This window comes from Vombatus ursinus, unplaced genomic scaffold (genome assembly GCF_900497805.2).
Source record: "Vombatus ursinus unplaced genomic scaffold, bare-nosed wombat genome assembly UNPS02009975.1, whole genome shotgun sequence".
Classification (NCBI taxonomy): Eukaryota; Metazoa; Chordata; class Mammalia; order Diprotodontia; family Vombatidae; genus Vombatus; species Vombatus ursinus.
Genome location: NW_020949753.1, coordinates 314,739 through 342,721, shown reverse-complemented (window position 1 = coordinate 342,721; position 27,983 = coordinate 314,739). Strand labels below are relative to the sequence as shown.

Here is a 27,983-nt window from a genome sequence, read left to right as displayed (position 1 = left end):
CTGTTTTCTTTTGTTTTCTTTCTTGTGGTTCCTCCTATTCTTCCTTACAACATGACTAATGTGAAAACATGTGTAACAGGAATGTATATGTATAGCTGATATCAGATTGCATGCCATCTTGGGGAGGGAGGAGGAGAAAAATTTAAAACTCAAAAACTTATGGAAGTGATTGTTGATAAATCAAAATAAATTAATTTTAAAAACTAAAAAATAAAATAAAATACTAGCTAAGAAAATGATGTGGTTTTAGGAAGACCTTGGGCAAGACAATTTTTTTTGTTAAAAAACATACAGTGACATCATATCTCAATGTGTTTCATTTCTGAAATGGGCTCAATAACACACTCGCTAAAATTGAAATTGCTCAAGAAATCTAAGGTGTGATTAGCATTTATTTTCGCCCTTTGAAAAGCACAGCGGCCAACTAAAGGTTTTGGAATCAGAGGATTTGGCCTCAAATTCCACCTGTGACCTCAGACGAGAAGTGAACGAGCACAACTGCCTATAAGGACACGCCTACTCCGGGTCATTTTAACCTGAGTTTGTGACACGCCCTCTCACGTTATTCAATCCCTGCCCCGCCCCGGGACGCATGCGCGCAAAGAGCTTCCGGGGAGCCCAGCGGAGGGACTAAAACTGGCGCGTGGTGATGACGTCACAACACGCACCCAGAGCGCCGCCGCCGTGGCCTCCGAGGCGTCTGCCTCTGGGAGTTGAAGTCCCTTTAGGGAGCGAAGTGGAGGGGAAGCGAGACTCGTCGCGAAGCGATCTGCGGGTCGGAGGCGGCTTCCGCCTCGCTCGGGTAAGGTGGCTGGCGGTCAGGATGCAGGAAAGAATGAGTGCCCTCCGCTTGGTCGTGCTCTGCTACGGCTGGCGCTTACTACAGGCCCAGGGCTTCCGGGAGGCGGGCGGGGCCAGCCCTGGGAGGTGTGGCTTGGAGAGCGTGTGGTTCCTCTCGCCTCGTCCCGGAGCGGAGCGTACCGTACTCCGCGACTCCACCCCCTGCGTACGGTGGGCGGGGCCCGCGGTGGGGAGCTGGTTTTGGAGGGCCCCGCCCCCAGGGCGGAACGTACTCCGCTGGCGCCACCCCTGCTTAGGGCGTGTTTTGCATGCGCCCTTTCGCCCCACCCCTTTCACGTGACATGCTTGTCGCCCGCGGTAAGAGGCGGCTTCCTTCTCTCGCTCTGCCCTTTGCACGTAACGTGGCCGCGCGCGGGTGGGCGGGGCCGGCAATGACTAGTGGCTTTTCCAGAGGGCGTGTCATCCCCTCGCCCCCTCCTGTATCACGTGCTCTGTGACCTGCGCTCAGCTTTCCACGCTGTCTCCTACCTTCCCACATCTGGCTGGGGGAAGGGCATAGTTTAAGCCCCCCATTTTACAGATCAGAATACAGAGACTCAGAGGCGGAAAGTGACGTGAGGACCGTGGGATCCAGGTTTTAGATGTGGAAGGGCCTCAGAGGCCATCTAGGGCAACCCTTCCATTCTACAGCAGGGGAAACTGAGTCTGGGGAGGTGAAGTAGCTTGTAGAATCTCAGATCTAGAGTCGAATCCAACCCCTCTCATTTTACAGCTTAGGAAACTGAGGCTCCGGGAGGTCAAGAGACTTGCCTAAGAGCACCGAGGTTGTAAGGACTAGGGCCAAGGTTGGCGCTTAGACCCCCACTCCTGCCCCCCGTGGTCCCCTCCTCATCTCCACCCCCACCCCCACCCAAAACCCCATCTTCTCTGGGCTCCTTTGAATTCTAGTGCCTTCCTCTGTTCGTCCTCTCCTCTTTATCCTGTAGGATTTCAAAACCCTTTTGAATCTGACATTCAACTGAAAACTTCACTCTTAAAGTTTCCAAAGATCTTTTTTAAATGCCATTTTTAATGGGCTTTTCTCAGTCTTCAGTTAGGTGGCATGGTGAGTTAAGAGTCAGGAAGATGAGTTCAAATCCTGGCTCAGATACTAGCCATGTGACCTTGGGTAAATCACTTAACCTCCCTCAGCCTGTTTCTTCATCTGTAAAATGGGAGTAATAATAGAGCATCTGCTTCATGTGGTCAGTATATGGATAAAATGAGATGACACGTATAGTGCTTTGTAAACCTTAAAGTACACTATAAATATTAGTCATTATTGACACTTTGGTTACCCCTTCCCTGCACACACACTCTTCATTATGTCTTTGTGATGCTGTTCTCTCCTGATTCTTTTCCTTTCTGTCTGACCAGGCTTTAGTCTCCATGGCTGGATCTTCATTCAGGTCATGTCCGCAAACTGATTGAGGGTAGGGGTGGGAAGGACTCTTTTTTTCCCCAGATATATTCTTTCCCTTGGTGATCTCGTTAACTCATGTGGATTCAATTAGCATCTCTGTGCAGATAATTCCTAGTTCTATATCATCTTTTATCTCCCTCCTGAACTTCGCACTCAGATCTCCAACAGGACTTCTCAAACCAAATATTCCGTAAACATCTCAAACTACCTTGTAATTAACTACTTTGAATTTATATCCTAGATTGGAAGCACCTTGAGAAGCTTAAGTCTTGTCTAAACCTTGTACCTGTCTTAGCCTAGAAATGTTTAGTGAGTTAAATTCTTGCCAGAAAGTGGCATTTTTGACTTGCATCTTTGTGTCTTCTTAGCATTGACGAAAGATCGCCTTCCAATTGTACAAAGACTCCAACTAATAAACATGTCGACCGACGTGCTCTCAGCACCTCCCGAGTCAGATTGCGCGAAAGCAAAGCCGGACCCAAGTGAGGATCGTCTGAAGCCAAGTTCTGACCGAGGCAAAGCCCCTGAGCCCATGTCCAAGCGGCAGATGAAGAAGCTAATGAGGCAGAAACAGTGGGAAGATCAAAGAGAACTCCGCAAGTATGATTTTCAAAATGGGTGTGTTGTTTTACTTTGGGGAATGTCCTCCTAAGATCTGAGTGTGGCAGCCTTTGTGACCTGCTGGTGCAAACCCTGGGAAAGGGAACTCTGATATGAGCTTGAATATGGCAGCCATGCACGTTGCAGTTTGAATGCGCTGGCCTACACAAACCCACTGTGAGGAAGGGCTGTGTTTTGTGTTACTCTTCTGCCATAATTTTGCACAGTCATCCATTTTCTGTCACCTACCTCTAACAGACACTCGGTGGTGTGGTGGATAGAGTGCTGGGTCTGGACTTAGGAAGACTGGGTTCAAACCTTGTCTCAGAAGCTTATTGGCTATGTTACGCTGGGCAAGAAACTTAATCTCACTCAGCCTCAGTTTCCTCATCTGTAAAATGGGGTTGTTGTGAGGATTAAATCATGTAAATCATTATAATAAATAATATACATTAAAAATGTAAGTAATGTAGATAATGTGAATACATGTAAAATGCTTTATATGTATTATATAAATCCTAGCTGATTGTAGTAATAACACCCTTTTTATGAAATGACTGGGGGGATTGGACCATATTCTGTTTGCGTAAAGTATAAAAAATGAAAAAAGCTTAGTTGCCTCACATGCAGATCACACTTTTGACATAGGCCTTGTTTAGAATCTTTGCAAGTTTAGCTAGACTCTCATATTGAAATTGGTAGTGCACAGTGCCATAATATCTGGTCACTTTGGTGGAGGTTAGAAATCAGAGAGCTTGGATGTAGTTAAGAAAATCAGCCTTTCTCCTCCTCTTCTAAATCAGCGTTTATTAATCGAATTTGGCCATAAAACAGTTGAAATAATGCATTAGAACTTGTAAATTCTGACTTAAGTCATCTGGGAGTATGCAATGCCCCGGAAGGAATGAAGAACTGTGGAGTCTGAGCAACGGCATGAAAGAAATAGAGCTTGTTTTGTGTCCTCCTAATGCAGTCACATGTCATTGTTTTTGACCTGAAATGTGTGTGATTTTCTCTTTGATACCTTAGGTGGAAAGTATTAGCATAAAACATTTCTCCCTTAAGCCCTGTTCACATTGTAGAGGACATGCCTGTTTTCTGCTGACTCTGGTGTGGAAAACTCCCCTGTGTCATTGAAGCACAGCCTGGGATGTCTGTGAGGGAACAAGGAAGAGCATCTAATGCGGTACAGCCGCTGGGCCAGTAGTGTTAAGGATAAACAAAGTTTTGGGCACAGGTGGTATTTGGGTAGAAATATTTGGATTTCTTTCATCAAAGCTCTTCATAGGAGTCTTTCAAATGTTAGCTTATTTATTTATTTATGTTTGATAAGAGATACTGCTTTTCATTAACCAATTTTAGGCAAAAACGTAAGGAAAGACGCCAGAGAAGAAGACTGGAACGGCAATCTCACCTGGAGCCAAACTCGGAGGGCCATGACAGGAAACGTTTTCGGAGCGAAGCTGTTCCCAGTCCACTCCGTCTTGTTGTTGACTGCAGTTTTGACAGCTTGATGGTCTCCAAGGTATCATGATCAAATGTCAGATTTTGCATAGACAGATCTTTGGAATTGAGTTACTTTTAGAATGGGGCCTTGCCTGGTGAATTATGCTGAATCATTCTTGTCTTAATACTTTACTTTCACAAGACTTTGAAATAATGCTTCCTTTTTTTTTTGAGGAATGGAGCCCAGACCTTTAGGGAGAGAATGTCTATTATGCAAACTCTCTCCACTGATGCACATTAGCAATTTGTCTGAAACTTACACCCTTTGAGAATAGCCTGGGGAGATGCTCAGAGGTTAAGTGATTTGTCCATGGTCCCACAGCTGGTACTGTATGTCAGAACTGGACTTGACCCTAGGCTTTCTTGATTTTAAGACCTCTACCCTCTATATTTCTCAGATAATTTTTACCAAGTCAGAATAAATTATGTAATAAATTGCATTGCTTTTTCATACCTACAAAATGAGTCTAAATAGATTGTATAACAACTAATAAAAGCTATTCTTCATACAGATTTTTTTTCTGTAAAGGGTCCCTAATCTATAAGTAGAATATGGAATATGAGGATAAAATATGAGCAGGATAAAACATGAGTTTCCCTTCTTATTGAATCTTGAAAAGATAGCCTGATAAACCTTATTATTTAAACCACATTAATAGAGATCATATTTTAATTACTGAACAAAGTGCCTGCCATGTGTCAGGCATTGGGCTACGTCAGGGATGGGAAACCTGCAGCCTTGAGGCCACGTGTAGCCCTCTAGGTCCTCAGGTGTTGGCCCTTTGACTGAATCCAGACTTCGCAGAACAAATCCCCTTCAACTTGGACTCAGTCCAAAGGCCACGCCCAAGGACCCAGAAGGCCATATGTGGCCTTGAGGCCACGGGTTCCCCACCCCTGGGCTAAGTGCTAGAGTACAAAAAAGGTAAAAGTGTCCGCTCCCAAGGAACTCACAATCTAATGGAGGAGACAGTCTGCAAACAAACCTGTGTACAAATAGGTTATAAACTAGATAAATTGGAAGTGATCAATAGAGAGATGGCAGTAGAATTAAGGAGGGTTGGGAAAGGCTTCCTGTAGAAGATTGGATTTTAATCGGGACTTGAAGGAAGCCAGGGAAACCAGGAGGTGGAGATGAGGAGGGGGAGCCTTCCAGGCCTGGGGGACAGTGAGAGAAAACACTGGGAGACAGGAGAGGGAGGGTCTTCCTTGAGGCCTGACTTTGTGTCCCTGAGTGCAGACTACATAGGGGAGCATAAGTTATAAGAAGACTGAAAGGGGAAAAGAGATCAGGTTATGAAGGGCTTTGAATGCCAAACAAGATCCTAAGGTGATCCTAAAGGTGATAGGAGGCCACTGTAGTCTATTGAGTAGCAGTGACACGGACAGATGTATGCTTTAGGACAGTCAGGTCAGTGGCTGAATGGAGCAGAGATTGGTGTGGGCAGAGACTTGAGGCAGGCTGAACCACTAGCAGCTGGTGCAGTAGTCCAGGCCTGAGGGGGTGGGGTCCTGCACCAGAGTGGTATCAGTGTTAGAGGAGAGAAGGAGGTATATTTGAGAGATGTTGTGGAGATGAAATTGACAGGCCTTGGCAACAGCTTGGAAATTGGGGGCGAGAGATAGTGAGGAGACCCAGATGACTCCTAGGTTTTGAGCCTGAGAGACTGGGAGGATGGTGTTGCCCTCTATAATAATAGAGAACATAAGAGGGAGCAGAAGGTTCAGAGAGAAAGATAACAAAATCTGTTTTGGGCACGTTGAGTTTACTATATCTATGGGACATCTGGTTTGAGACATCTGAAAGGCAGTTGGAGATCTGAGACTAGAGGTCATTAGAGAGATTAGGGCTCATAGAGGTGGAATCCATGGGAACCAACGCGATTACTAGTGGTAAGTGATATAGTAGAGAGGGAAAAAAGAAGAGGGCCCAGAACAAGCCCTGCAGGTGTGGCCTGGAAGAGGATCCAGCCAAGGAGACTGCAAAGTGGTCAGATAGGTAGGACGAGAAGCAGGAGAAAGTGGTGTCCTGGAAACCTGAGGAGAAGAGAATACAAGAAGGGGGTGATTTACAGTGAGTGTCCAAGGCTGCGGAGAAGTCCAGATGGACAAGGACTGAGAAAAGGCCATGGATTTGGCACCTCTGAGATCACTCATTAGTCGCTTTGGAGAGGGCAGTTTGAGTGGAGTGAGGAGGTTGGAAGTCAGGCCACAGATAAAGAAGAGGGTGAGAGGGAGGAAGGGAGGTGGAGGCAGCTGTTGTGGCTGGCTTTCTCGGGGAATGTAGCCACAGAAGGGAGGAGAGGCATGGGATGCTAGCTAGAGGACGGCTAGTGAGGGTTTTCTGAAGATGAGAGAGACATGGGCATGTTTGTAGGCAGGAGGAAGACAGCCAGTCATCAGGGAGAGGTTAAAGATAAGTGAGAGATAATACAGGGGGTGATCTGCTGGAGGAGGTGGGAGGGAAGGAGATGAAGGGTTCACGTAGACGGATTTGCCTTGGCAAGGAGAAAGACCATCTCATTATGTGAAACAAGGGTGACGGTGGATATAGTGGCTGAGGATGTCTGTGGGATATGAGTTGAGGAGGGGAGGAGGAGAAGAAGCTCTCAGAGACTGGCCTCCATTTTTTTAGTGAAGTGTGAGGCAGGGCTCTCAGGTGGGGAGGAGGGGCGTAAGGAAGCTACAGGAGATCTGAGGAGGGGTGGATAGGTTTAGAAAAGTTGATGTGGGGAGTTGCCTGGTGAGTTAATTAGTGAGGTGTAAAAGTTACCTTGCTGAGATTGAGATTGTGTAATGCATCTGTGAATCTTGTGACTTTTCCCTAGCTTTCTTCAGCAACATGTGAGTCAGAGCAAAGGCGGAAGAAGTAATCCAGGGCATAGGTCTGGCAGGGCAAGATTGGCAATCAAGTCAGGGATTCAGGAGAGGACAGTAAAGTACCTCCAAGGACCTACTGAGGCATCGAGATGGAGAAAGGAGGGGAGTGTTGCTAATGCAGGGGCCACGGCCTGGAAAGAACGGAGGGGTCGAGGGATTGGAGATCACAGTGCGAAGGAAGAAATGGGTTTGGAGTTGCAAGGTGATTAGAAAGGTGGAATGACAGCAGATTGTGGTGGGCTAAGGGAATTTCAGAGTTCATGAACATGGCAGTGGAACATCTGCAGGTGGGGCAAGATCCAGAGAATGAACATCTGTGTAGATAGCTGCAGTTGGATGGAGGAGGAGTTGAAGGGAAGTGAGTAAACTGAGGACTGGGGAGGTTAGGATATTTCAGGGAGTGTTGGAAATATGAAAAATAAAAGAGCGCTTTCCCACAGTGATGCTTAAAGGAAGGGCAGAAAATTTGGGGAAGAGTCAGTGGTTAGTTTTGTCTAAAACAGAGACAAAACCATAAAGTAATAAGACTTTACAGAATGGTATAACTTGTCTAGTGATTCCATGGTTAATATTGCAGGATATTTGTATGACAGTCATTTGGATGAATTTACACGCTTCTCAAACTCTTGTTTTGTTGGTAGATTTTTCTCTTGCCCCAAAGCATGGGAATGACCACAGTAGACAATTGAATTTGGGGACTTTGTTCTGAAAATAAAACATTTTGTTTATAGGATATTAAGAAGCTTCATAAACAGATTCAGAGGTGTTATGCAGAAAACCGTCGAGCATCACATCCTGTGCAGGTGAGGTCCAGGAATTTAAAATAAGCTTTGATCTTTTTTGTGTGCCATTGTTGCTTTCATATCAGATGGGTATGATGACATTTTGGGGCTATTTCTAGTCACTCTTAATATAATATGTATTTGGGTGTAGTCCTTCAGAATTCAAAATCTATCTTTTTTGATGTCTACATTAGTTCGAAGGGAAAGATAAATTAAAATGTCTTACAATCTCTCACGTAATGTGATTCACTGTTCTCTGTCCTTCATTGTCTTTTGCATCCTAACGCTGTTTTTCTTTTGGAACTACTTGCTTTCCAATATTCAGTTCCTTTCTGCTTAGGATATCTTATCCTTGACTGGTTTGAGTTATTCTTTTTGACTATGTTTTGTTCTCATTTGTTTTTATTTGTTAGGGATTGGCAGATCCAGTATTGGGTCAGTTTTGGGTCAATTTTTTTCTTTCAGTCCCTGCTCAACACTGAGCTTCTGAAACTAATCATTCTTTTTAGGCTCAGGGTCTTTTTACTTTGTTATATGTATTTGAAATTTAAAAGATTGAGCATTATTCACTCCTTTGGTTCAAGAATCAGTGAGTAGGACTTAGATGGAAGGAAATGTGAAATAATCCAAAGAATGCAACACAAATCGAATTCTAGAATGGCAGAGCCAGCAAAAGGTTCAGGTGAGACATTTTTCTAGCCCATGACAACTTAGGCCAGGGGTGAAGAACCTGTGGCCTTGAGGCCACATGTGGCCTTCTAGATCCTTGGGTATGGCCTTTTGACTAAGTCCTAGTTTTACAGAACAAATCCTTTTATTAAGGGGATTTATTTTGTGAATTTTGGAATCAGTCAAAGGGCAGCACTTGAGGACCTAGAGGACCACATGTGGCCTTGTGGGCTGCAGGTTCCCCACCACTGTGTCTAAGGAGGTTGAAAGGAGAACTATTTAAAAAAAAAAAAAGGCAGTAAAGGAGTCCTACAAAATTCCTTTTATGAAAAAAATATAATTTTGATACCTAAACCAGGAAAAGCAGAAACAGAGAAAGAAAACTAACTTATAGGTCAATTTTCCTAATAAATATTGACGCAAAAATTTTTAATAAAATACTACTAAGGAGGTTACAGCAACATAGCCCAAAAGTCATACCCTATGACCGGGTGGGATTTATACCAGGAATTCAGGGCTGGTTCAGTATTAAGAAAACTATAAGCATAACTGACCATATCAATAAGAAAAACATCAAAAACAAATATGATTATCTCAGTAGATGCAGAAAATGCTTTTTAACAAAATATATCCATTCCTATTAAAAACACTAGAAAGCAGAGCAATAGCTGGAGCCTTTCTTAAAATGATTAGTGGTATCCATCTAAAAACAAAAACAAGCATTATCTGTACATGGGGATAAGCTGTCCTAGTAAGATCAGAGGCAAGGATGTTCATTATTACCAGAATTATTCAATTTTATATTAGAAATGCCACTCTAGCAATAAGAGAAGAAAAAGAAGTTAAGGGAATAAACATAGGGAGGAAACAAAACTGTCACTCTCTGCAGATGATATGATAGTATACTTAGAGAACCCTAGAGAATCGACTAAAAAACTAGTCAAAACAATTAACAACTTTAGCAGAGTTGCAGGATATAAAATAAGCCCACATAAATCATCAGCCTTTCTGTATATTAACAACAAAACCTAGCAGGAAGAGATAGGAAGAGAGATTCCATTTCAAATCACTGCAGACATTTATAAAATATTTGGAAGTTTACTTGCCAAGACAAACCCAGGGACCATATGAACATAATTACAAAACACTTTACAATCAAATAAAGATATTTCCAAGCAATAGGAGAAATATTAATTGTTCATGGGTAGGCTGAGCTAGTATAATAAAAATGACAATTCTCCCTAAATTAATTTACTTATTCAGTGCCATGTCAATCAAACTACCAAAGAATTATTTTAAAATGTATGTGGAAGAAAAAATAGTCAAGAGTATTAAGTGAATCAGTGAAAAGAAAATGTGAAAGAAGGTGACCAGATTTCAAACTACATTAAAAACTAAAAACCATGAAAATAACCTGATGCTGGCTAAGAAATAAAGTGGTAAATCAGTGGAATAGATTAGGTACACAATACACAATAGTAAATGACCAAAGTAATCTATTTGATAAACCCAAAGATCCAAGTTTTGGGGGCCAGAACTTACCATTTAATAAAAAATTGCTAGGAAAACTGGAAAGCAGTTTGGCAAAAACTGGGTAGACCAATGTCTAACACTTTATATCAAGATAAGGTCAGAGTGGATAAATGATGTAGTCCTAAAGGGTTTTATAAGCAAATTAGAGGAGCATGTAAAATTTGTGAGATCTTGTGACCAAACGAGATAGAGAGGATCATGGGAAGTAAAGTGGATAATTTTGATTGCATGAAATTAAGAAGGTTTTGCACAAACAAAACCAGTACAGCCACAATTAGAAGGAAAACAGGGAACTGGGAGAAAAAAATTTACATTAGGTCTCTCTGATAAAGGCTTCATCTCTCAAATATATAGGGGACTGAGATAAATTTATAAAAATAAGAGCTATTCACCAGTTGATAAATGGCCAAAGGATGCAAACAGGCAGTTTTCAGAAGAAATTAAAACTATCTGTAGTCATATTTAAAATACTCTAAATCACTATTGATTATAGAGAAATGTAAATTAAAACAAATCTGAGGTACCATCTCATACCTATTAGAAATGACAAATGCTGCAGGGGGTGAGGGAAAGTAGGTACACTAATGCACTTTTGGTGGAGTTGTGAACTGGTCTAACCATTCTGGAGAACAATTTGGAACTATGCCTAAAGGACTATAAAACTGAATACAGCAGTTCTTTTTTGTGGTGGCAAAGAATTGGAAATTGAGAAGATATCCATCAGTTGGGGAATGGCTGAACCAGTTGTGGTGTATGATTGTGATGGAATACTATTGTGCAATTAGATGATCAATTATTAGAAATTAGAAATTATTGGAAATTAGAAAGTATTAGAAATCAGATGACCTAATCTTGTATTACATATATATAATGATCAGGCAGAATGTTTCAGAAAAACATGAGAAAATCTATGTGAACTGATGCAAGGTGAACTGAGCAGAACCAGGAGAGAATGTAGTACTCAAATTTTTTAAAAAATGAATTTGTAAAATAAATAATTTTTTTTTTTAAAGAAAGCGCCACACTGGGGGTTACAAGGCCTTGGTCCTGGGTCTACTTCTGTTGGTTCATACTAGGTTAACTCTTCTGGGATCTAGTTTCTTAATCTGGTTTTATATGCTTGTGTATTGTTGTTGTTTTTTTTTTTAAGTGAGGATAAGGGAGTTATAAATTGTATTATTACTTTTACATTTTTTGTAGGTTTTGAATCTAAAAGATGTTTTTGCTGAGTAAAGGAGGGGTAGCTTTTCTTTTGTACATCCATAGACTTCTTCCATTCCTTCATTGGTGCTGATTTCCTTAACTTCTGTGGGGGCTTTGATGAAGAGCTGGCAGGTGACAGAGTCCAGAATTATCAGAATTTCCAGGGCTACAAAGGTCTTGAGCTCTTGAGTTCATGAGTATTATAGTAATGGTAACAAGGGAGTGGAGGTGGACAAGAACTGGGAATTTTGAACCTTGGCCTTGCATGGTATTTTGTACCTTTTCTTAGACCCTTATACTCTTCTTTGTATAATAGTTACTTTGTGTAACAGTTATATTTGTATAATAGTTAATGTGTTATGTCTAGTAACTAGTAGATTGTAAACTCCATAAAGGCAGGGGTTTTTTATTTATCTCATTTATCTTTGCCTCTCCTCTAACACTTAGCAGAATATGGTGTATGTAGCAGATATTTGATGGTGGTTCTTTTCACTTTTCTTATTCTTCCAAAGCACAGGAATGCCTACCACAGTCACTTGAATTTGAAAGTTGTCTATGAATTTGGGCTAGGGGAGAGATAGCTGTTAGGTTCTTGGGTGTGTGATGGGTGTGTGATGGGTGAAATCTGAAATAACTGAGGAAACAAGGGTTTGAGCTTCCAAGGACATCATTTTATTAAGCAGTGAGTGCTACTTGCATAACAGATCGGGACCAGGCCTCTTCAGCTTGGCACTGGACCCCAAGTGCAGAGAGAAACAGATTTGTATGCATTTGGAAAAAAAAAAAGAATTAACAGGATAGAAACCAGGATACAAGATTAGGTCATTTGATTTCTAATTGGAGGAAAGATTAGGGGCTTTCCAAGTTGGGAGGGGAGAGCAAATAAATACAGTTCCCTGAAATCAGAAACAGAGGTGTCCTACTCCCCCCAAGTGCTTGTATGCAATCAAAGGAACAAGGAAATAGTAACTGATTATTCAGTGTATAGGGAGAGTTTTCACATGAGACATAAGCATGAGATGTATAATTGTGAGAAAACCCCTTCATCAATCTTTGGATCTGACTGGGTTTCTAGTCAGCATAAGCTAATTAAGATGAAGGGTCTTTAAGCAGCAGATAGAGGTGGTCCAGGTTCCTAGCCACGAAGGGCTGGGTTCCAACAATGCAATAAGATTTTCTCACAATTTTCACAATTGAATAAAGTTTTCTTACAAGACAGAAACTGGACTAGACTCATAACTGAATAGAAAGGGAGCTTAGCTAGCTCCAACATTGAATCACATGATGGAGTCAGTGGACTTCACTCAATTCCCACAGTTCCTTAGGGCGGGAGTGTGCATAGGTGGTAGCAGACATCCATCAGGAACATAAAAAAATATTGAATGTGACAAAGCATAATTCAGATTTTTTTCCCCTTAGAAAAAGGAATTTTTTCCTATGTCATTGATGGAGAAATAAGTATTTGTTTGAGAACTATAATATAGAATCTAAATATTCACTGTTCTTTTTCTTCTGCTTCTTTTTTTCCCCAATCTCTTGTATCTCGTTTCACAATCTCCATCTAGTATTATTTGACCAGCCACGGAGGTCAGCTGAAAAAGGTCATGGATGAAAATGACAAAGGATGGGTCAACTGGAAGGTAATTCAGTCAGGGTAAATGTCTTGTTTCATATATGAGTGTGCTTAAATTTCTACATTTTATTGCCTAATTGTTTTACACATCATGCTAGAGTTTAGCCTGATAAAAGGAGGAACTTTGTCTTTGGCAACAACATACTTAGCGGTCAAGGATTTCAGAATCAAAGCTTTAGAGCTGGAAGGGAAATTAGATTTAGTCTGGCCCGCTCATTTTTATGGATGAGGAAATTGAGACCTGGAGAAGTTAAGTGATGCGCCCAAAAGCACATAGGTTTTTAATGTCAGAGAAAGGATTTGACTCCAGGTCTTTTGACTTCAAATCCAGTATTTTTTTTTTTTACCCCGCCATCTTGCCTTTCTAGAACAAAGTGAGTAGGAGAGTAGAATTTAAAGCACCAGATATTTATTAAGTGCTTTATAGGTGCTACAGATGCAAAGACAAAAATTAAACAAGTCCTGACCAGGACCACTTGAATAGACAAAGGAGGGGAAGATCAAAGCCAGAAGATGTGTATAATCCAGAGAAAGTATAATGGTAGGAGGCCACTAGATGGCATTATCCCTGGTCTTTGAATGGAGTCCTCCATTGGAAGCTAGAAGACTTTGGTTTTAAACCTACCTCTGCCTCTGACTTGCTGTGTAACTAAGTCAGCTACTTAGCTTTTCTGGGTGTTTTTTTAAATTTATAAATTATCTTTCTTTAAAAGTATGTTTTGAAATCATTAGGTAATAGATGTGAGAGTGCTATGTTATTTTCATACGAAAGGTACTCTAAATCTTAAAATATATTTTACAAATCTGGATTTTTGGGGAAAAATGCATTTCAAAGCTGAATGACATAGAAGCTGAAGTGACTTGCCCAAGGTTACATAGTAAGTGGCAAAGCCAAAATTTGATCCCAGTTCTTCATTTTTTTTTTTAAAAAGACAATTGAGGTTAAGTGACTTGCCCAGGGTCACACAGCTAGTAAGTGTCAAGCATTTGGTCTGAGGACAGGTTTGAACTCAGGTCCTCCTCTCTTCAGGGCCGGTGCTCCATCCACTGCGCCACCTCGCTGTTTCCGATCCCAGTTCTTCTGATTCCCAATCAGAAAACCGCTTTCACCCAAATTTTATCATCTTTGTCAAATGAATCAGTAAATAATCTGCTTTGATTCTGTCCCTTGTCTCCAGTTTTTAATTCTGGCTTACTTTCCCCTTCATCTTTTAAAAACATGACTTATGCCTCTATGTACTCATGCCTTCATTCTGGTTAATGTACAAAACAGATTTAAATAAATGTGGTCTCTTCTTATTAGAAGTTTAAAATAGAAGTCACGTAAAACTAATGCAGATCATTATCTCCCAAAGGGCCAGATACATATACAGAATGAAAGCAAATACAGAAAGTAAGTCCATAACCAAATAAAGTAGAACTTGATGTAATATTTGCCTTGGGCCACATTCCAAGGGAGTTCATTCATCAGAAGATTCATTCTTAGAACACTTTGGCCTGTGACACGGTTGCCCCAAGTTTATGGCTTCCATATGTACATTGTTTGCAGATAGTGGGACAAGTGAGTTTAATGGATCAGAGTGAAAGAAGGTCACAATTTATGAGTTAGTGATGGGAGCTACCGGGAGGAGCTGTCTGAATACCTAGGGGGAGGGCCTTTGGGAAACTGGGAGTTGAATATTGTTCTGGGACAGATCTGAAAGAAACTTTGATTTTATCAGATTAAGGGGAAATTCAATAAATTTGCCTGGAAGGAACAAAGAGGCCAGGCTTAGTGCAGTGCCAGGTTCAATTTGAGGGACTAAAGGCTTTTGATGATAAAGATAGGCAGTGACAAGGAAATGAGTGAGACCAGCTGGGGTGTCTGATGAAGAGTCGCCTGCAGAGGCCGATGAGCTTGTTAAATTACAGGAAGCCCTGTCAGGCCTTCATAGAGGACACATGGCACATTCACGTTAATGAAAAGCATTTCCTCAAATGTCATCTCTGCAGTTCCAACCTCTACATGAAGACCTCCAACGAGGGGCAGCCCACCACCTCCCAAGGCAACTCAATCCAATTTTAGGCAGCTTTCCTCAGTACGTTGAGCCAAAATCTGCCTCTGCAGTTTCTACTCATAATAGGTAGTTTTGCCCTTTGGGGCCAGCAGAAAATGGGGAGTTGTATTAAAGACTTCATTGACTATTAATGACCACTCTTTGGAGCTACTGCTTCACTGGCCAAATTCATGGTGCTTTCTTTTGGCCTGCAGCTTTCCACCTTGTGCACAAGAGTTACCTGAGCGACTTTGTAAAATGTTTTGGGGAAATCAGGCATTCTATTTGTATGGCATTCTTTTCAGTAGAAGCCCTGTATTTGGTTAATAAGTTGTATGAGGGAGAGGTCATGTCTAGACAGGAGTGACAACAGTAGACTAAGGCTGAGGTGGTTAGAGTTAAGAGGGAGAGGCGGAAGCAAAATGTTATATATGAAAAAATGACAGCTTTTATATATGTATGTATATATGGAGAGAGAGAGAGAAAAGCCAAAGGTGAGGCCTTTCTGGACCTCATTTCCCTCATCTCTAATTACAGATGTAATTATAATTACAAAACTGGGGAAATATTCTTATGGGATTAAAGAATTTTTTTTTCTATTTCTCTGGGATTGAGGGAGCAGGCCACACTAGCTGTAGGACATGGCAGGTGCAGAATTGGGGTTAAATTTAGATATGAGTAAAAGATTTTCCATTAATTCTGAGGAAAAAAAGAGCTGGAGTGATCAGGAAAGGCTGGTTCATTTCAGTCCAGAATTCTGTTTCCTGCAGAGGCCACTACAAATGTAATAAGAGGCCCTGATTGTCTTCCCTGGTGTCTTAATCTTAAAGTCTGTCCCCTCTTTTTAGCCATTTATGGCTTTTAGCATGCATAAATTTGTCCAGGTCTTGTTGGATCATTCAGTTTTTTCCTGCTAGCATAGCACTTTTTCAGAGGTAATAAATTTTAAAACATTTTTGCAGTTATTCCTTCCACATCGTGAGGGTATGGGCTGCGGCACCCCTATGATCTGGAAAATCTGCTTATAATTTTTTGGCCCTTTCTTTGTACCAGAGAAGGAAGTCTGAATTATTATGATGTTAAAGGATAAAATATGTTGATATTATACAATACTATACATATATTTTATCATTTCTGAGTTTAAACTACTTCTGTGTCGTCTGCTGGCCTTGAAAATTCCTATTTAATTTCTTATGTTGACCTGCGATGTATTGAAATGTCAATGGGGAAAGTTGCAATGTGGAAGGGATAACTTTACCAGCATCTACTAAAGTCCTCCTTCTGCGCCTCATTGTGGCATGGTGCTGCATTTATGAAGGCTGTACTAGGAGTACGTGAGTTCTCGCAGGCGCTGCACAGCCTGAAAAGCTTCAAGGAGAGGCCTTGTGAGTGGACTCTGTGATGTCTGTTTAACAGAGACTGGCCTTGCTATGTTTGGAGAAGCTGAACTAGTCCTGAAGACCATCTTCTAAGTTATGGCATGATTGGTGTCTGCGAGAGGGAATGCAAACACTGGTAAAAATTACACAGCCTGAAAGCCTCAAAAGTGGGAAGAAGTATCGTGCCTTATTTTATCTGTCCCAGACTCCACTCAGACAATTTTTAAAAGGTGATTCCTTCAGCCTCCTAGCATTTTGAACACATTTTAAACATGTTGAAACTTTTTACACTTTTCTGCCCCCTAGCACAGGTTCATATTTGGAGAGATTTGCAAGATCTTGAGGGCTTGCAGAGGGCAGTTATGGAAGATGACAGTGGAAAGACCCATTGCTGCTGTGACTGCTAAGTTTAAAGGCTTGGACTTTACCCTGCAGATAATGGGGAGCCATTGGAAAGGTTTGAGCCGGAAAGTGAAACAATAAAGGAAGTAGATCCAAAGGGTATTGTGGCGTCAGGATACAGGATGGTTTAGAGGAGGAAACAGCTAGGTAAAGGAAGACAAGTTAGAAGTCTATTGTGATCATTTAGGTGATTGGGATTTGGATGGAATATGACTTATATTTTATAAGGACTTTCACTGTGACAAGAATTGTTCTAATCATAAAGCATGTTTTAGAGTTTGGGGCAAGAAAGAAAAGACATTATTCATACTCCCGAGTTTGCTTTGGCTAGATGACTTTTTGGCTAATTATTTCTCCAATTTTGTGCCTTCAAGGATATCCATATCAAACCAGAGCACTATAGTGAACTTATGAAGAAAGAGGACCTGGTGTACCTTACATCAGATTCACCTAATATACTGAAGGAACTGGATGAGTCCAAGGCCTATGTGATTGGAGGCCTGGTGGATCACAATCATCATAAGGTGAGTATGCTCATGTGGCGGGGTGGCCGGGGCAGCCCTTCCCCTCGCCGGGCCCCAGGCAGCTCCCAGACAGGGAGGCTGCAGAGTGGTCAGCACTGGTTTTTTCAGCAGAAGCTCCCCTGCCTGTGAGGTCACAGATCCAGTGCCCACAAAATCTGCTTCTAACACTTGGGGATGAAAGAGAGAAGATGGGTGGGGGTCACTGGCCCTGGCAGTGTCCATCTCATCCTGGAGTCCTTGTTTTTGTCGGCATGATCTAGTGTGCTTTCCTGTCTCCTTGCTTTGTCCTGGTCTAACTTTGCCTTCCATCAGAATGATGCTTTTTCCAGAGGGAATCATACAGTACTTTCCCAATATACTAAAATTCATTTAACTAAAAAAAAGATATTTATTAAATGACTAAGGAAAATTTGTACAGAAAGTAAAAGTGACTTATCAAGACAATATTTCCAAAAAATTAGGAAACAGTTATTTCTCTGTAACTTCTCAGCAAGTGTGTACAACGAGCTTCTTCAAACTCTCTCAAGCCTTCCCACTCTATCTCCTTAAACATAAATTAATATAATTCTTTTAATTCTTCTTCTGTGGCCATATTTATTTGTTATATCTTTTTCAGTTAAGAAATACTTTAATTCACCTATTCATAACTTATGTTGTGACACCCACTACAAAGTTAATTCTCAGTTATTTATATGCTGGTTGCCCAGTATGTGGATACTTCAGGAACTTGGCTTCAATTTTTCCATCTGCTCTTTGTCTTTTTGACCATTTTAATACTTTTCAGACTCCTGCCTCAAGGGTTTACAGGGAGCAGAGAAGAGTTGGAATTCATATCAGTGAGTTTGGCTAGTAGTTTTGATAAAATGTTCTTGGGGAAAAAACAAAAACTATAAGACAAAAATCTATTTTTTTGATCCAAAGTGATTTGTATATTTCATTTTTTCATGCTATTTTTTTTTGCTCCTTCTTGCTATATACAAGGTGTCCCAAAACTCTTAGTCTTGTTTTAAGCTCTAATAGCTATACTATTATTTTAATATCTATTAAAACTTTAATAGGTTAAAACTTCACTAAAACTTTTTTGAGACATCCTGTATAATTGAAATCCTGTTTGTATCTTATGTTGTATTCCATATCTTATTGCTGTAAAAAAGTTTAAAATTCATTTTGTGTTACAAATATGTATTATCTCCATTTGCTCTCCTAGGGGAAGTTAATGATGCTGCTATAGAAATTCAGTATGTTAGACTAGATAGTGTCCCAAAAGTCTTGGTGAAGTTTTAAGTTTTAATACCCATTAATAACTAGGAGGGTGCAGAAGACACAGGTCTGATCAGAGCTTGGGAGGCACATTACCTTCTGAAAAGGATGGTTATAGGAAGGAAGAATATCTTAATCTTAGGAGTATCTTTTCCAACCACAGTAAAAGAAAATAATGACACGTTTTCCCAGAAAGCATTCTTTTTAGTCTGCATTGAGCCTCATTTTTTTGCTTAGGGTCTTTCCCTAACCCCCGCAGTATCACAGACCTTGATTAGAAGTAACATATTCCAGTGCCAATTACAGTGTCCTTTTTACAGGGTATCACATATAAACAAGCATCAGAGCATGGAATTCATCATGCACAGCTTCCCCTTGGGGATTTTGTGAAAATGAATAGTCGAAAAGTTTTAGCTGTTAATCATGGTAAGTTCTGAAATAGTTGGGCAGAAAGCATTCCAGTATTGGTAAACCTATGGGAAAATAGCATCAGGGCTAAGGCTCTTTCAGTCTGTGTTCTGATATGCTTGGTGTGCATTCCTTAGCTTGAGTCTTTTCAAGAGAGAGCTCTCCAGGGCATAAAGGCATGTGCCTAGGGCTGTAGAGGGGCTAACTCTGATTCCTTTTTTGGTGTTATATTGGAAGAAACTTACTTCCTGACAGTTTTTGCTTCAGAGTAACTCTGATTTGTTATGGCATGTCCAGAAGTGTGATGGAAGCAGGAAGAGGAAAGGAAAGAAAGAAAAGGAAACTGCTTTTATACTTGTTTAATTGATAGGGGAAGAAGAAGGACTTTTGGAAAAACTGCTTGAATTCAGTAGTAGAGAAGAAAGGGGAGGGTCCCATTCTGCATTCAGACCCTGACTCTGAGGTTTTAGAAATCAGCATATCCTGACAGAGAGTACAGTAGAAGAAATGCATTTTTACAAAATGTGGGAACTAGTCTAGATCGCTCTGCTAAGAAGTTTGTGGGTTGTTTATTTTCCTTTATAGTTTTTGAGATCATATTGGAGTATCTCGAGACAAGAGACTGGCAGGAGGCATTTTTCAGCATCCTTCCTCAGCGGAAAGGTGCTGTCCCCGCAGACAAAGTCTGCGAAGGCTCTTCACATGAACACGCCAATGCCGGCGCCAAGGACGGGGGGGAGAGTGACTCAAGCACGGAGGAAAGCACCGAAAATGTGCCAGACCCAACCCAAGAAGGAGAGGCCCAGGACAGAGCGACCAGCACGTAGCCCTCAGCGGCAGCAGGTGGAAAGAGGAAGTCTCTGAGGTGCCCCCGACTTCCCACATCGAGAGGAGACCTGCATTTCTGTCACACTCTTTGTTTCTAAATGGAAGAGGCCTTTGAAGACCAGCTGAAAGACAACTGTCTTTTAGTTTATCCTCAACAGTTCAGAAAATGAGTGCCTGAGGAATTAATGCTTAATGATTGATCATTATACAAACAGATGGAGCGTGGGGCCTGGAGTTAGGAAGACCTCAGGTTTGCCTCCTGCCTCAGACTCTTACTAACTCTGTGACCCTGGGCAAGTCCTCTGACCTCTGTCTGCTTCAGTTTCCTCATCTGTAAAATGGCTACAGCAATGGCGCCTATCTCAGGGGGTCATTGTGAGCATGAAACAAGATAATAAATTTGTAAAGTGCTTTGTCAACCTTAAAGCGTTTTGTAAATGTTAGCTCTTACTATTAACGTTGTTCCTTCAGTCCTCCAGTGTTTGCCTTTATGTCCTTTCATGTGAATGTTTTATCCGTTGTCAGTGACCATCTGAACCACTCTGAGTTCTTCCATGGTGGCAAGGTGGTATGTGAACACTAGGGAAGCCCACCTGAATGCTCTGCTTGGTGGATGGCTTTAAATTAATCTTCCATCTTATATGCCTTTGGATTACTTTTTTAAAAAAGAGAGGTGAATTTTATGTTTGTTTTTCTCTTCATCAAATCCTGATGCAATTGTCCTTCTCTTCCCTTATTCCTCCCCGCCTTCTTCAAAAGGAAAAAAAAAATTGGCCCCAGGTATCTGTAGTTTCTATGGCTTGGGACAATCCAATCTCAGGCTTTTCCCCTCCCCCTCTCCCTGGTGCTGACACAGGTCCTCGAGTTCTGTGCTTTTTGTTCTTTTTCTAACCCACCCTCTGTATCTTCCAAACTGTATTTAAAACCCTCCTACTCCCCTTGCCTGGCCCAACCCACTCCCATACTTACCTCCTTTTCTTTGTAGCATTCCTGTCTTTCTAGTATCATTTTTTAAAATTGTTGTTTGTCCGGCTAAGAGGGAAGCTTGTGAGGTCCCTACTCTCTCCACCCCCACCTCAGTGTCTGAATATTATTCCATCTTCTTCTTTGCCTCTCCTTCCTTGAGGAATTTTTTTTAATGCTTTTTCAACCTGAACCCAGTTTGACTTGTTTCCCCCGTCGTTTGACCCCAGGAGATATTGGAAAGGGTTATAAGTCTTTTCTTCCCCGGCTTATGATCTTGCCCGTTTGAGCTCCATTTGAACTTCCTTTGCTGGGTTTGCCTTGGAAAGGCCCTGCCCAGTCTTGGTTTTCTCAGGAAGAAGGCTTGCAAGTTGTCAATTTCTGAATAGCCAACTTTGTAGGGTAACTAATTATTGGGTATAGGTCTTTTTCCTTAGGCTGTTGGTTGATATTTTTCAATCCTTTTCCTTTGTTGTTGATAAATCCTGACATTACAATTAGAGTTCTTTTTAGTATGCCCTATTTCATTTTATAGTTGTTTGTGAATTTCTTCTTTACCTGGGCGTTGTGGGGAGCTTGGCAGTCACAGATTCAGGTGTGTTAACACAGACACACAGACACACAACACACACAGATGTATGAAAAATGAATTTTTTCCCACAAACAAATCATTGAAATAATTCTAATAATTGTCTCTAATGGTGCTAACTCTGCTTCTAACCTGTGGATTCTCTGTATGCACTTTGGTTCTAATACTTCTGGGAAATTTTCATCTGTGATTTCTTGAAATATCATGTTCAGATTTTTTGGTTTCATTGTACGTTTTGGGGCATGCATCGAGTCTTTTATTACCTCTTTTTGTCCTGTTTTTATTTCAGTTGTTTTTGAATAGTTCTCACGTATTCTTCTAATTTTTCTGTCCTGTGACTTTGTGTGTTTTGTTGTATTAATGTTTTTGAGTTCCATTTCTTCCATGCTATTTTTCAGTGTCTTCTACTTTGTTAAGGTTTCCTAGCTTTTTTCCTAAGGTGCTATATATTCCACTCCTTATCTCTTTTTTCACATCTTTTTGAAGGTTTTTCATCTATTTTCAAATGCCTCATTGCCACTCCGAATTCTTTTCTGGGTTTCTGATTGTAGTTGCTACACTATCTTTTTCTCAAGAGATAGTAGTCGAGTATCTTGGGTGGGTTTTCCTCAGCTCCTAGTATTTCTTAATTGCGTCAGGAGTTTACCTTTACATATAAATTTTCTCCATCTCCCTGCTGCTTTTTCTTGTTGCTTTTCTTTTTTGCCCCCTCCCGTCCCTTATGAAAGTTTGATTTCCAGAATTTCTCCCATTTGAGTGGTTGAGGGCTCTAGTTGAGTCATTACTGAGTGCAACCTCTGTTAAATGCCCTACTAGGAGCTTTTGGTGTTTGACCGAGGAAGTCCCAGCCTGACAAGGAGGTGGCGAATCAGAATTTGAAAGGCCAGTATTGATTACTGGTGTATCCTCTGTTAACCTTTAAAATTTCCCAATGAATGGCTGCCTTAATTACAACAAATTCCAAATTTTTTTGGCTCTGAAGCCATTGAAATTGGCCCAGCATGAGGTGTGTAACCCAGTATTATGGCAGTAACATTAGTTGTCCCAAGCTCAAGTGGCCCCCCAGAAAGTTCTATGGACGGTCGTACCTGTTGCTGGCTCGGAACCTTTCTGGGCTCTGAAGCCACTGGGGCCATTTCGAGGGAGCCTGTGTCAGGAGCAGAGAATAGAGATTCAAATAGAACAGATCAAGGAAGGGAGGAGGGTTCATGGGGTAACCCTACCTGTTGGGTAAGAGTTGAAAACAGGTTTAAACTTTAAACTCCTCCCATCTCTGGAACCCTCCCAAGGAGGAGGCAGGAGTTTGATTGGTACAGAAAGCCCAGTAATATGCCCTTGTTCAACTTTTCTCATTTTCTGTGGGTAGCCTTTTCTTTTGTTCATTATTCCTTCACTTTCTTTAGAGGCATTTCCCCCTGTTTTTGTGCTGGGCAGAGGTGGAAATGCTGGGTTTCGCTGGAAGCTTCACTCAGCCATCTTCTCCAGAAGTCTATAAGACATTTAGCAAAAAGTGCCAGGTCGGCAGATCAGGAGACTGAAGCTTTATTTGCTTTGGTTTTTCGAGTGGTTAACAGACCTATCTCAGGTCTCCTCGTTCTTGCCACAAGGGAGAATTACTGGGGTGTGTTTGGGCATGACTTGAATTTGTATTCACATGTGGCTATGGGTTTTGATTAGCTTTGTCTTCAAAAGATTCGTTTCAGCTTTGACTCGGTTTGCTGGGTTTAGAGAGAAAAGGGCTTCTGTTGGTAGTTTTTCTGCCACCTGTGCTTCCCTCTGTTGTATCTTCTTAGAAATTCTGCTGCCAAATTCTGGTCACATTTGAGAGCTAGTTATAGGTGTGTCTAAGTATAAATCTACCTCATCAGCGTTGTGGCTAATATAAATATATGTACATATAGATGATATATGAAGGAGAATGTGCAAATAACTTTATATACCCAATTTTACAAATATGTTTTATGACCTTATTAATCTTTGATGACAAAGGTGTTGTATTACATACATCCAAGACAGTAGTTCCACGCATGCATGCCATATATATAATTCACAACTAAAGAGTAATTTACTTGTCTTTACTAAAATCTATGAAATGTCCCGGTGTTCCAGATATAAGTGGCTAAAACATGCACGTTTGAGATGGGAGGGAAAGCCACTTTTTTTTGAGGGCGGGATTAAACAAAACTGCATCAATAGAAATTTCTAATATTAAGTACCCAAGTGGAGAATTTTAGCATTGTATGCTTTCAGGTTTAAAGTGCTCTTTTTTCCTCATAGGTGATGCTCAATTACACTAATCTGCGGTATAATATAGTTCCCCTTTTTGCTCATTGCTATCTTAAACTATATACAACACTTTAAGGAGAAAAGAACTAATGAGATTTGGTATTTGTTTTTATATCTTTCCTTTCTGGTTGACTTTTGATAATCCTTCCCATACCTTGGATCTACTTTTTTCAGATCTTTTAATGCAGAGGTTCTTAACCTGGGACTCATAAACTCGTTGGGTTTTTGAAAAATTAACTTGCAATACAATTAGTTTCCTTTGTAATGTAATATATTTTATGAATTTAAGAACGTTATTCTCAGAGGGGTCCGTAGGGTTCACCAGACTGCCCAAAGGGCCCGTGATACTAAAATGATACTAAAAAAAAATTAAGAACCCTTGCATTTGATGGGTCTTAATTGGAAGGAAAAGGGAGAGGGAAAGGAGGAGGCTGGAATTGCATTTTGCTTTTGCATTACTTTGTTTCCTACTAGATTATAAACTCCTTGAGGGCAGGGACTGTCTTTTCCCTTTTTTTGTATCTCCAGCACTTAGCACAATGCCTGTCACCTAGGACGCTTAATGAAAATTGATGATTGATTGATGTGTCCTCCTCGCCAGTGAGCTGACCTCTGTACAAAGAAGGGAAAAGAAAGGTCAACCATACTTTATCCCCACTACTAAACGGCCTGGTCAAGGCAATGTTCAAATTCAGACACTTCCCTCTCCAGAGTCTGCCCAGCACTGTTGTTTGTCCTTCGTTCTTGAAGAAAACCGAGAACCATGACGTGGGGAAGATGATGCCATGACTTGCAAGTGAATTGGATTTAAGTGAGGCAGGGCTGTGCCAAGTCACCAGCCTCACTGTCCTCTGGAGCCATCTGAGTCCAGTGGCAAGTTATAGATCAGGATGACTGGAGATGGCCCAGGAGGCAGTGGGAGACCTTCGCCTTTTTAAGTTAAGGTCTTTTCCACGTCTCGCTTTGTATGAGGCAACGTCTGTCAACCCAAATCTAGCCACTCTACTCTCCCAAATGAGTTGGGGTTATATCCCAATGGAAAATAACTCTAGGGGGAGCAAGTTGTGTTATAGCAGCTTATATCTGGACTCTTCCCAAGCAAGACTCCAGCACTTTTACTGGCGGTTGAACAGCTCATTGAGTTAATGATTTCTGCTCGAAACTTTTTATTATTATTTTTTTGTTGTTGTTGGTTTTTCTTAGGCCGTGGGGTTAAGTGATTTGCCCAGGGTCACCCAGCATGTAAGTGTCAAGTGTCTGAGGCCGAATTTGAACTCTACTCCTCCTGACTCCAGGGCCCGTGCTCTACCCATTACTCTACCTGGCTGCCCCTCAGAACTGTCAGGAAAGTTAGCAGTTTGTCAGCTCAATCCTTTTGTTTCTTTTCGTAGTATTTGTTGCTGTTGGGAAGGAGTGAGAGGGAGGGACCATGTTTCGTGAATCACTCCCTAATTGTTTCCTCTGTAAATTTTTCTATGTGGTCCTAGTTTTGCTCTTAACTAGCTGTGTGACTTTAGAAAAGTCACTTCACCTTTTGAGGCTTCAGTTTAGTCATTGCAAGAGTGAACGAAGCAGCATTGATTAAGCATGATATGCCCAAGCTCTGTGTTCAGCCCTGGGTATGCAAATATGAAAAAAAGACAGCCTCTCTCTCCAAGGACCTTATGTTGTAATAGGGGAAGGCGAGACGTACAGGTAAGGGGTGGTCAGGGAAGAGAGTTTGGGTCTAAGAAGTCAGAGGTAGTGAGTCGATATATAGGGTCAACTGACACGTCTTTTTCTAGACGTGATGGTACTATTGATTGATTACTGCACACAGAGCAAGAGATGGAAAGCGGAGAGAAGGGGAGGGAGGGTGCAAGCAAAATGGCTTAGACTGGGGACTAGACACGATGTGAAGAGTCTAGTGTCTGGAGCCAGTCAATATAGTGGGATAGATGGGTTAGTTTGCACTTGATTCATCATTGCAGTTGGCCAGAGTTCTGTTATACCTCCCCATATTTGCCACTATATTTATAATCATTCTTTTGGCTTTATTTTTTATTTCTAGGTCTTGCTTATCCAGTCTGTTCCTTTAAAGCACTATATAAATGCTACCTTTTATCATCATTATTCCATTGTTCTGTTCTTTAATTTTCCGCCTATATCAGGTAGATTTTGATAATTTGTAATATAATTTGAGATAAGGTAGTTCCAAGAGCCTTTCTTTTCTACTTTAAAAACAAAACTCATCTTAAACTTTTTAAAAAAAATTGTTTTATTGATGCATTTAATTTTGTACCCTGCAGTCATTTCCCAGTATTCCCTTCAGTGAACCCACCTTTAGTTAAGCAAAAACTTTTGCATTTGACAGCATATTGAACATTCTGTGGTCTCTTATCTCTTTACCAAGAAGAGGGAAATATGTTTCACATCTGTTCTTCAGGATAAAGCTTGGCCACTGAAATTAATCTGAGTTCAGCTGCCTGTTAGTGATTTTCTTTCATTTGCGTTATTATGGTCATTGTGTATATGATTCTGGTTCTACGTAATTCTCCGTGTATCAGTTCAGTAGAAATCTTTCTATGCTTTTCTGAATTTGTCCTTTCTTGCTTAGCATCTTAGAAATACAGATTCAGAACTGGTAGAAACCTCAGGCCATCTAGTGGAACTATCTCATTTTACAGATAAGAAAACTGAGAGGTTAAATAACTTGGCCAATGTAACACAAATAGTAAACATCCAAGGTGGAGTTGGAACTCAGATCCATTAACTCCAAAGCCAGTGCTCTTTTTCACACTGCCTCCACCCTTACTTTTATTTGCACACCAACATGTGTTAAGACACTCCCCATTCAATGGATTTTTGCTTTGTTTCCATTTCTTAGCTACCACAAAACATGCTGCCATCAATATTTTTGGTATGTATGGAACAAAGGTTCCCTCTTGGTAGTATATTACCTACTAGTAGAATCACCAAGTCAAATATTTTCTCTACTAATTGCAAAATGTCTTCCAGAATCTTTGGACCATTTGACAGCTCTATAAATATGCCTATCTTTTCATGGAACCTTTAACTCCTTCCAACTTTTATCATCTTTGCCAATTTCATGAGTGTAGGGTAATGTCTCAGAGTTGCTTTAATTTCCATTCTTCTTCATTAGTAACTTGGAACATTATTTTCATATGATTTTAATAATTTGCAGTTCTTTTGAAAATGATTCACTCTTGAAAACTTTCACCACTTTACTGGGGAAATGTTTTTGATTTTACATATTTGTAAATATTCTCAATCTTGGATATGTTTTTATAAAAGATATTTGATGAAAATATTTCCCCCAGTCAAAAGTTTCTTGTCTCATTTTAACTGCATTTATGTTGTTTATACAAAGTCTTTTTAATTTTATGTAACCAACATTGCCTTTTGTGATCTCCTATATCCCTTGTTTTGTTATGAGTTGCTCCCAGCCATAGATCCTAAAAGTATTACCTCTTTTTCTTACTTTTTCTCTTACAATGTTTGAGTAACATCCATTTTCAGCTTCTTGTGCTACATGGTGTAAGATGTTGCTCTTATCCTATTTTCTGCTAAACTGCTTTCCTCCCAATTTTCTCAGTAGTTCTTATAGATAAGAAATTCTCACAGTTGTTTGGTTTCTAGCTTCATCAAATACTGAACTCCTGTGTTGAGTTGCTTCTGGGTCTAGTTTAATTTGTTTCACTGATCACTTCTCTATTTTAACCAATAAGAAAAAACTTTGATGGAGTGAAAACAACTCAATTCAGTCGGCATTTGTTAAGAGCCTACTAGGTGCCAGGGACTGTGCTTGGGGCTGGGGATACAGAGACAAAAATAAAACAGTCCCTGACTGCCCTGTAGGGAGTTAACTAGGATAGAAGACTGAAAAAGGAGAACACGATTAAGTACAAAATAATTTGTGGGTACTGACATCCAGGGAATCAAAAAGGTCTCTTATAAGGAAGTGGCATGAGTTCAGCCATGATGGAAACTAGGAATTCCAAGAAGTGATGGAGTATTGCAGGCATGGGGGGACAGCCAATGTAAATGAAGGGAGGTAGGAAATATAATGTCATACAAAGGGAATGTTGTTCCCGACTTCTATTGGAATAGAGAATATGTGTGGGGCAATGATATGAAATCAATCTAGAAATGTAGCCAGATTGTGGAAGGCTTGAAATGGCAGAGGAGTTTGCATTTTATCTTAGGATAATAAGAAGCCACCGAAACTTAAAACAGCAG

General features: G+C 40.8%; 1 protein-coding gene across 3 annotated transcripts; it reads left to right on the top strand.

The window, feature by feature from the left end:
* Positions 1-653: 653 nt before the first annotated feature.
* Positions 654-20,332, top strand: TRMT10A (tRNA methyltransferase 10A). 3 transcript variants are annotated; one of them, XM_027853333.1, is made up of 8 exons: positions 655-802; positions 2,632-2,863; positions 4,226-4,388; positions 7,981-8,052; positions 13,002-13,076; positions 17,261-17,410; positions 18,991-19,096; positions 19,664-20,332. In XM_027853333.1, exons 2-8 carry the CDS (start codon positions 2,682-2,684, stop codon positions 19,903-19,905), a joined length of 990 nt encoding a protein of 329 aa, XP_027709134.1. In that variant the 5' UTR covers positions 655-802; positions 2,632-2,681; the 3' UTR covers positions 19,906-20,332. The 3 variants fall into 3 exon arrangements, with proteins under 3 accessions (XP_027709137.1, XP_027709134.1, XP_027709135.1); XM_027853334.1 differs by lacking the exon at positions 655-802 and adding an exon at positions 1,321-1,415; XM_027853336.1 differs by lacking the exon at positions 7,981-8,052 and having other exon boundaries at positions 654-802.
* The last annotated feature ends 7,651 nt before the right edge of the window (positions 20,333-27,983 follow it).